Below are 10,095 nucleotides of genomic sequence, written 5' to 3'. Positions count from 1 at the left end.
GTCTCGGTAAATAATTCGTTGAAATTAAGGTATCGTTAGAGATTTTGGCAACAAAAAAACTTTTTCATAAAAAGATATACCTTATTCAGAAAAAAGCACTTACATTTTTATTTATTAACATTAAAAAAATAACTTTAAAATAAAAACACACATGATACATTTCAGCGGTGCTCAAGAAACTTCGAATTGTCATTTTAATTTAAGTCTATAATATGATCGCACGAATTTTTAGATAACATTTTTTTCTCAATTTTCTTCACTTTTTTTCGTTCGCTAAATTGTGATAGATAAGAAATATATGCTTTTTATTGCCACCGGGCTTAACTGGACAAAAAAAAACGCAGTCGGGGCTAAGCAATTAACATATTAAATACAACAACACCTTAGCTCCGTGGGTTTAGTTGTTTAGCCCGAAGATTTCTCTGGGCTTAACTTTTGGAACAGTTTTAAATCTGTGCTAACTATTTTTTTCATAAATTGTTTAGAATTTGTTTACAAACGTGAAAACTGACGTTCGGAATGACAAATGTATTTAACTTGTTTTGCAAGCATACATTTTTGTATCTCTTCGTCAAACATTACTTCAAGAAAAAAAAAGAAAACCACGAAAGCGAAAAATATGACAACTCTAAATTTTTGTTGTGTCTTGTGTTTTCGGAATATTCAATATACAGAGTAGGGGTATTCGCGCGATTCGATGCAAATGGTCTTGTATCGTTGCAAAAGTGCAAAAGTGTAACATTTTCTTAAATTTAAAGAGCCAAATATACAGACACTACAATTTTTGTACACTTTTGCTATACCCTAACCCTATTGCAAAAATAAAATACAATGGTGTAAAATTTGTCTTTTGTAGTTCGTTGCGCTCGTGAATACCCCTAGTGCTTCCAAGATTTCAGGTTGAGCCCCGATGCGTTTTTTTTTATCCAGTTAAGCCCGGTGGTTAAGACTAGTACGCTGCTGATGCGAAACGAAAAATTTTCAAGTCTCCAAAGTCGACAACGAAAATGCTAACGAAAAAATATCATCGAGTATTCTGTCAAAGTGAAAATAAAAAAATTCAAAATTAATTTCAAATCAAGAAAAATCAACAGAAAATAATTTTTAAAGCAAGATATAAATGAATTAAAAGTGAAAAAAACGTCAACACTGGTCTTGGAGTCAAGAAAAATTCACAGGACAGTATAAAAACTTAGTGCCAAATGAGTGAAAACTCTCCAATTTTTCGCTAAACTGCGTACTGAAAAACGAAAAGCAAAAAAAAATTTTCCGTTTAGGATTTCGTTAACGAAAATTTGAATGGAAAATTTCTTTTCGTTTCAGCAGCGTACTAGGCTTAAAGCCAAGAAAAATTTTGAATACTCCAAAGTCAACAGCGCTTATGTTAACAAAAAAATATCATCGGGTATTATAGCAAAGTAAAAATTATGAAAATACAAATAAAAAAACTCAAGAAAAAACATCAGAAAATAAGTTTAAAAGCAAAAACAAAACAAATTTAATTTCGTTCAAGATTTCGTTAATTTTGTATGGAAAATTTTGTATAGAAAATTTCGTTTCGCATCAGCATCGCACTAGGCTTTAGGTCTGTTCAAATTTCAAATTTCATTTTTCCTATGCGTTTTGACATTCGAAATGAGATAATTTGGGAAATTACCTCATTTTGGGCTCTAGTGAAAATAGGCTATATGATCGAAAATTTACCTTTATCCAATTTCCAATTCATCCTTTTTAATAAAAAAAAAAACCGAACCCTACCATTTATACTTAAAAATTCTGCATACTGAAAATAAACATTTTGGCATCACTTAACAAAAGTTATCAACTGTCACAGCTAAACAGCGCCATATTGATTTTTTTTTTCATCATTCTTCAGAGTATCAGTGGTGCGGTGAAATATTTGCTCGGGTTGCAAAAAGTTTTTTTGTTCTGTTTTTCCTTTTTGGAATTTTCTAAAATTCTAAATTTTTCGAAAAATTATTATTTTAGAAATTTTCGTTTCTAAAAAGTAAATGTTTGGATTGTAAAAATTAATTACCACAAAAAATAAAAAAAATCCAAGCTCTTTACAAAATAACCATAGCCAACAATAATGGAACAGGAAGGTAAAAAGGGAGTGTTTCTGTGTCTGTTGCAAACGTTTATCGCAAAAAGACGCTTTAGATATATACATTTTTACCTATATAATTCAAAGAATGGCTTTGCTTTTAGAAAATTATATTAAAAACAAAAAATGTATCATTTTTCAGATTATCATGCCCCGCCAAAGAAAATTGGCAAACAACACAATACATTGCCATTGTGGGGCAATGAGGCTTCAATGAATTTGAACCCACTCATATTGGCCAACATTCAGGGGTCCAGCTATTTCAAAGGTACGTCCGCGAAGGTACAGTCGATGAGAGGATGACCCTGAGCATCGTAATAAAAGTTTTTACTTTTTAATAAGAAATTGAATATTCTAAAGTTTTTTTTTTATTGTTTTTTTTCTTTTTTCTTTTCTTGGGATTCTTTGTTTCATTTTATTCAGTGCACTTGTTTAAATTAAAAACCTATCATGAAGTGGTAGATGAAATTTATTATCAGGTCAAACATTTGGAGCCATGGGAACGTGGTTCGAGGAAGACGTCTGGACAGACTGGAATGTGTGGCGGAGTGAGTTTATCAAGTAGATGTTTATTTTCTTTTATATTTTTAATTTTCATTTTATACAAAATTTATTAAGAAAGTAGAAACATAAATAGGGTACATATACATACCTTAATACTCATTTATAATTTGCAAACATTTTTTTACATATTGAAATGATAGTCGTGGTCAAGGTTATGTTTGTTAATCGACAAAAAAAGAAAAACAACCCTTCCTTTTTCAATACCATTCGCATAAAAGAATTTGAGATAACATTTTTTCGCTTTGATATCTATGAAAAGTGAATAATAAATCCATAATATGATAACTAGTAAAGGGGCAAGTTTACATTTTTCTGTATTTAGAGCTTATAGATATACAAAGACTAATTTTGTGGGGTTAGTTTTGCGTATCGTTCGTTGTACGTACTGATTGTAATGACTTTTTTTCCTCATTATAATAGATAATTAAAAATATGTCTTAAAAAAAACATGTTTTAAGCGCAACTATCTACTATGTAGGTTCGTTATATGCCTTTTAAATATGCTTAAAAATCCGTATAAAAAGACATTTCTTCTCTGAAAAAAAAGAAAAAAAAAGTTAAAATAGTTTAGTTTTAGTGAGCTACATGTCTTATTTTCCTACTTGTATGTTGTATAAGTCGACGTTTTAGGTATGAATATATGTACCTTTCTTCAGGACTAATATTTTAAAAAATTTTTTAACCTCTAGGTTTCTTAACAATCGTTAAGTCTGCTTGTCTCTTTTTTTTTTTGTTGAAAAAGAGGTTTCTTATTATTGAAATTTCAAAATATATAAGACCTGTACTGCCGTTCTAAGCGAGCGCATGAGCCAAAAATCCAAAATTGAGTTAAAGGCATATTTGACATCCTGAAACAATGCCTCATTTATATGTTAACTAAAAACAACGCATTTTCAATTCTAAGTGGCTCAAAATAGTCAATTAAGATGAGCACAACAATATTACTCCGCTGTATTCCTCAATAGAAAAATGCATTTATTACTACAACTCTAAAAATTAAAAAAAAAAAAATAGATACAAAAAAAAACAGACTACAAAAACTTAAATAATATGGAAAAATTACATAATAAAAAAGTCGGATTTCTTAAGAAAAAAAAATTTATCTCGGTTATTTATGAAATATTCGCAACAAACCATTTTGAAAAGAGAATTGAACACACCAACTTTTAAGGTAACTTGCCGAAACATTGTAGTGCATTTTTTTTACACTACGGTTCATTGAATTAGAGTCATGTAAATTTTTTTAGTCCTTAGTTGGGCAAACAAGTAGTATTTGCTTTAAAACTGATGCAGCTGAGTTAAATTTGAATGCATTTGGTAGCAGGGTTATTCAAGGTTCCGTAACAAAAGAAAAAATTAAGATTTGTAATCACGGCACATGAAAAACTGTCACAGTGTGACCATTTTTTCGGTTTTTTTTTCGAATGCCCATAACTCACAAAATATATGGCTGCGATTTTTTAAATTATTTTTCTGATAACTTACATGACCTACCCTATCTACCGTTTTCGTTTCCACGTTAGCTTTTGGGGCACCCTGTATAATAGCAAAAGATTCTCTAGGTAATTTAAGGAAAACAAATATTTTGAAAACAACGGCAACACCTACAATATTTTAAAATACATTTTTAAAAAGCCAGAAGCTCATTCTTATCTCCTAAATTTAAATCCACTAAATTTAATTAAGAGTTTTTGAAAAAATGGTCCTCAAACTCAGAATTAAAAAAAAAAAAAATGTTATAAAAAAAAAGTTAAAATGACTTTTTTCCAAACTTTTTTTAATAATGTTCTTCGAAAATGAAATACTTTGTAATATTTTACATAAACCGTAATACATATTGACATTTCCTTTTATAACTTCAAATCATAATAAATGTGGCCAAAAAAAATTTGAAAATAAATGCATTTTATATTACGAAAAAGTTTAAAAAACGACATGTTAAAATTTTGTCAATAATTTTTTTTTTTTTTAAATCTGAGTTCAATTACCATTCTTTCAAAAGCCCTTCATTCAATTTACTTAATTTTAATTTTACAAATGTGACTAAGCTTTTAGCTTTTTAAAAATGTAAGTTGAATTCAAAAGAAAAGATAAGGAAACTTGATGATTGAAAAATTAAAGAGGTAGTCAAGCTCAAGGAAAAAAAACTTAGTCAAAAATTTGTATTTGTATTAGCGCGAGCTGCGTACCAGGCTTAAAGCACAAAGTGTCGGTTTTGATAAAAAAAAAAATGAAGTTGAAATCAAAAGAAAAGATAAGGAAACTTGATGATTGAAAAATTAAAGAGGTAGTCAAGCTCAAGGAAAAAAAACTTGTCTCCATAAAAAAAACTTAGTCAAAAATTTACAAAAATGAATTGTTACATAATGGACATTACATATATCCAATTGCATTTTGAACCATGGTAAGGTTTATGAAGATATATTTTTCTTCAAGACGAAAAATTAAAAAAAAAATTCAAATTAATTTTTTTTTTCGAGGAAAATAACAGATTTCATAATTTATTAAAAATTAAAGCAGCCATTTTCTGATTTCAACTTTAATAAAATGTTCAGAGTTAGTAAGATGTTAAAATCATTTCAAATCAGCAAATTCTCCTTTTTTATTTTTTTAACTAAAATAACTTTAAAATTTTACTGAATCGTTAAACATGTTGCGCCAATGAAAATTGGTGTCAGGGGAACTGAACTAAATTGGTTCCCAATTTTTCTCGAAGGCAGATCCCAGCGAACTAGAGTGAACGGAGTAACTTCAGGAGCAATACCAGTTAATATTGGTATCCCTTAAGGAACTTTACTTGAAGTTATATTATTGCTTGTACAATGTACATCAATGGTAATGGAAAAGGTAGACTTTTGTGTATTTCTGGCCTAGATATGGTCTAGATATCTAGGAAGAAGATGTTATTACCTTTAATCTGACATCAATATTGTCTTTTAGCTCTATGAGATGCACATGCACTTTACCACGCCAAATATATGTATATGTCAGAATGCGGACGGGAAGAGATGTGGTTTTCGTAACTACTAATAGCCCTCTTTCATTTCCAGTTTGAAATTGTCTTTAGATCGAAGAGTAAAGCGTTTCTGCAGTGGCAACCCTGCCTTTAAATGTGTAGTTTTTAGTCTAAATTATTGGGCCTCTCTTTTCGGTTATAGTAAATAGAGCGCTTTCCGCCAAATTATGGTATATATATATATATGTATATATATATATAATTTTTTTTTGTGATAATCTAATCAACAATTCCTCAAGAAAACATTCACCTCAAAATTGTCTCCAATAAGTCTAAAAATAAAAGAAAATAAAGATTTGTCTGTAAACAAAAACATCGTAAGCGTCATGTCGCCTCCGTTTAGCGGGTTACATTTAAGCCTAGTAAGCTGAAGATGCGAAACTTTAGTCTCCACCAGGACAATTGAATGCAAAACATAAAAAATAAAACAAACGCACATCTCAGAGAGGCATGCAATGCCAAAATGAACAACATTCATTTCATTTTTTCGCACACAATCAATTAATGTCCACCTCGTTTTTTTTGTTTACGGATTCGTTGTGCTATTTTTTGTATGGGATTTTGCGTTTCGCATCAGCAGCGTTCTAGGCTTTTCTTACAACGGTTCTAGCCGTTGTCTGGAGCATGTTCTTCGTTTTGGTCTCTTAATAAAGTGTGAAGCAATTAAGCGTAACCACGAAATCTTTGAAACGTTCGAGATAATAAATTTGTTTCCAAGATCTAGGGACTATTTCAGAGATTACTACATCAACTGAATCAGTGACCTCAAAAATCATTAGATAAACCTGATTGAACCTCGAGAAAACTTTTTTTGGCATAAATTAAATAGTTCAAGTTCATTTTTTTAATAGTTAGCTGTAAGATAAGGTATTCTTATCAACACGAAATCCCACAAAAGTTCAACATTGCTTCGTTTAAACAATTTAAAAACGAGAAGGTCTTTACGACGAAAAAATAGAAAATCAAAAGTTTTTGCAAACCTTGACCAAAAACTAATTATTTTTTTAAGAAAATCCAAAATTTTAAATTAATTGTCCTATGTTTTTCGAGTTTATAACTTTTTTTTACATTTAATTTACATTTTAAATATATTTTATTATAATTTTCTTTTTTACTTTTGTTTGCAGGTCCGTGGAGTGGGTGCGGGTGGAATTGTCTCTACTGCCTTTTGTTTGCTGTACAAACTGTATACGCTGCGCCTTACAAGGAAACAGGTTAATGGCCTCTTAAATCACTCAGATTCACCATATATACGGGCATTAGGTAGGTGGTAAGTCGATCGGGTGCATACCATGACTAAGCTAAACGTTGTTTCCCCCAACTTGAGTTTTAAAAACGAAAGTATACACAAATATTTTCTCACCTCGGTGCTTATTGTTTTTTGTTTATAACAAAACATTTCTTTAAACAAAAAGATCAGGTATGTGCTGAAAGTTATGAACTCTTACTAACTTGTCTTTTGTCTTTTCTTTTTTTCATCTGCAACTTTGCATTTTTGGGACATAGGCTTCATGTACATTCGATACACTCAGCCACCAGCCGATTTGTATGATTGGTACGAAGACTATCTACTTGACGAGGAGGAAATCGATGTTAAGGCTGGTGGTGGCCAGGTGAGTCACCAGTATGACCCAAAATTACTGCTCCCTGGGGGGAGTAGTGTGATTTGTTTGCAGTGATAAATATGATTTGTTTACTTTTAGACCATGACCATCGGACAAATGTCCCATCAGTTTTTAACTAAATTAGATTGGTTCTCCACACTTTTTCCACGCATACCTGTTCCGATTCAGAAGCAAATCGAGAAGCGCCTGGAAAACTTTTGTATGGTGAACAAGGTGAATTTCAATCAGTACAATATGCGACCTGGTGCTGCTGCACCCAGTGCTCGAGGTGGGCCAGCCCCTGGACTAGGTGGCAGTGCAAATCAGTATGAAGGCGAACGCGAGTATGTCGATCGAGGTCGAAGAGATGATCGCGATCGAGACTATTATGGTCGTGGTGGTGGTGGTGGTGGCGGCGGTGGTGGTACAGTAGGAGCTTACCGTCCAGAACATGACGAACGAAATCACGGCAATCACGATTATCGTAGAGAAAGGGAGGATCGTTATGATCGGTCGCCGTCAAACCGTGACCGTCGTGAAAAACACAAAAAGAAGCACAAACACAAGTCCCGTAGTCGTAGCCGAAGTCGTGATCGTTACAGAGAGTCTTCGAAAAGTAGCTACCGTGGTGGTGGTGGTAGTGGTGGAGGAGGTAACGAACGGGACTATGAATCCTACGAAAGAAGATATCGTTAGAAACATTTTTTTTTACAACCAGTTGTAGAGGAAAAACGAAGGAAAAAATAACAAATCAAGCAAAAATGTTAAGGATCTACAATTAGTTTTTAAGGAATTACAAATTTGCTATATCATTTTTTATTTAAGTATTTTTTTTTGTTTACTAGCGTATAAAATATTAACATAGGCGAATTGTTGATGCTCAGGTTAAAGTTTTTAACTTTATGTTTTTATCTTGCTCAGTTGAAAAAAAAATCACTAAAAAGATCACTAAAACGCGCGAATTAGAATAATAAAACAAAAATACTGAAATTAAATTTTTATTATTGTTTTTTATTGCTTATGCGAATGACGTTACAATTGCTGTCACTTGTAAGTGGGGTATACATATATTATGTATGTAAGTGGGGCTACACGGAGTACAGCACTAGATTTATTACTTACTGCATCTGACAACCCTCAAAATCAATAACAATCAAATAGCTGCGAGTACTATGACTTATCTAAAAAACAATAATTGTCTCCATCGCCAATTTTATGGAATTTTCCTGATGAAAAAAATTACACCGGAAGAGAACTTTTTGATTGTACTATGTGACAAAAAAAAAATAGATTGAAAAGTATACGCGGGCGGAGACCTTCCACGTTTTGTTAATCTAGTTGCACTGATTACGAAACGGTATTTAAAACTCCATCCCAAAATCTAGAGTTAGGGGCAAAAAACGGTTTTTCGGACCTTCACTTATTGAAAAAAAAACTAGCTTCGTCAAATTTATACCCATTTTAGATTTCTTTACAGTTTTGAATATAAAACAGCATGTTATTTTGAAAACATACACTTTAAATTGATGTCAAAGTTGGGTAAATGACGAAAAAAATGGATTTTTTTTTTAACTTTGTCAGCTTATAAATTCTAGGTGATTTAACTGAACTGATTTTATACATTAGCTGTGTTTTATTTTCCTCGTGATCCAGATCAGATCATGAATTTATTTGCAAAACAATTACAAAACAAAATCCTACTTTTGTTGTAAAGCTAATAAAAACAATGATCTGATCTGAATCACGAGGAAAATAAAACACAGCTATTATTGTCTTCTATACAAAACTGTAAAGAAATCTTAAATGGGTACAAATTTGACGAAACTAGATTTTTTTTTCAATAATTGAAGGTCCAAAAAAACGTTTATTGCCACTAACTCCCAGATTTTGGGGGTGTTACGGAGTTTTTAAACAACGTTTCGTTATCAGTGAAACAAGCTCTACAAAACGTGGTAGGCCTCCGCCCGCGTATATTTTGAGTGTAGCACAGTGTTATTTTCAAAGCTATTTTGACATCTGAAACAGATCGAACCTCTTAACAACAAACTGGCACAATTCTCTCAAGACAGCTCGTTTTTTACCAGCTTTTGTGATGTCGATGTAAAGCCCGCATGGCTCGTGGTTGATACTTCTCTTCCACTCTCCGTCGATGCACAATTGACTGAACACTACTTGTAGAATCTTTCTCAAATAAAACCAGAAGGTTTCATCCGCTCTTGATAATGTCTATGTATCCGCCCCATACAGGCGACGTGGATGATTAAGATCTTTCTTCTCCCAATTGAAACGGAACAACCTTGCTAATCCTATCCCCCAATAAAAAAGTTGTCATACTTATCGCTACTTGTAAACTCTTGGTAAACAAGGCTCTATAAGAGATACAAACCTTAGATGAAACAATATCCTCACTTGTGTAGATTTAAATCTAACACGCTCAAGAGAGCTGGGTCTTTGAACAAACTACATTATTTCACTTATAGGTGTTATACATGTCTTTTTGGACGAGGGAGAAAGACGGTATTCCACATCTTCCCTATAAATGCTTTTTCAATGAGGTTAAAACTTCAAAATAAAATTAAGGCCGGTATTCTTCAAGCTCTCATATTCACCATACAACATTTGAAGTGGTCTTACTAGCGCTTACGGAATACTGGGCTAAAATGCTTCGATGTGTATCGTGTATGAAGATTCTACCTAGATTCATGTGGTATCACAACGGTGCATGCTCTGGTCTAAGTCTGACGCACTTACCTTACAGCTATCAGCCACTTGTACCAAACCTAACCTTTTATCCTCAAGAACCT

At 32.2% G+C, this 10,095-nt stretch overlaps 1 protein-coding gene across 2 annotated transcripts; it reads left to right on the top strand.

The window, feature by feature from the left end:
* The first annotated feature begins 1,856 nt into the window (after positions 1 to 1,856).
* LOC129918892 (pre-mRNA-splicing factor 38B) lies at positions 1,857 to 8,286 on the top strand. 2 transcript variants are annotated; one of them, XM_055999641.1, is made up of 6 exons: positions 1,857 to 2,105; positions 2,250 to 2,375; positions 2,531 to 2,655; positions 6,815 to 6,950; positions 7,194 to 7,300; positions 7,391 to 8,286. In XM_055999641.1, exons 1-6 carry the CDS (start codon positions 2,093 to 2,095, stop codon positions 7,985 to 7,987), a joined length of 1,104 nt encoding a protein of 367 aa, XP_055855616.1. In that variant the 5' UTR covers positions 1,857 to 2,092; the 3' UTR covers positions 7,988 to 8,286. The 2 variants fall into 2 exon arrangements, with proteins under 2 accessions (XP_055855616.1, XP_055855617.1); XM_055999642.1 differs by having other exon boundaries at positions 7,194 to 7,311; positions 7,391 to 7,528.
* The last annotated feature ends 1,809 nt before the right edge of the window (positions 8,287 to 10,095 follow it).

Source organism: Episyrphus balteatus, chromosome 4, assembly GCF_945859705.1.
Source record: "Episyrphus balteatus chromosome 4, idEpiBalt1.1, whole genome shotgun sequence".
In the NCBI taxonomy this organism is placed as follows: Eukaryota; Metazoa; Arthropoda; class Insecta; order Diptera; family Syrphidae; genus Episyrphus; species Episyrphus balteatus.
This window is presented reverse-complemented; position numbering and strand designations above follow the sequence as displayed.

Coding starts and splice junctions, on each gene's coding strand:
- LOC129918892 (XM_055999641.1), top strand. Junction 6,951..7,193: donor ACCATATATACGGGCATTAG/GTAGGTGGTAAG, acceptor TTTGGGACATAG/GCTTCATGTACATTCGATAC. Junction 7,301..7,390: donor TTAAGGCTGGTGGTGGCCAG/GTGAGTCACCAG, acceptor GTTTACTTTTAG/ACCATGACCATCGGACAAAT.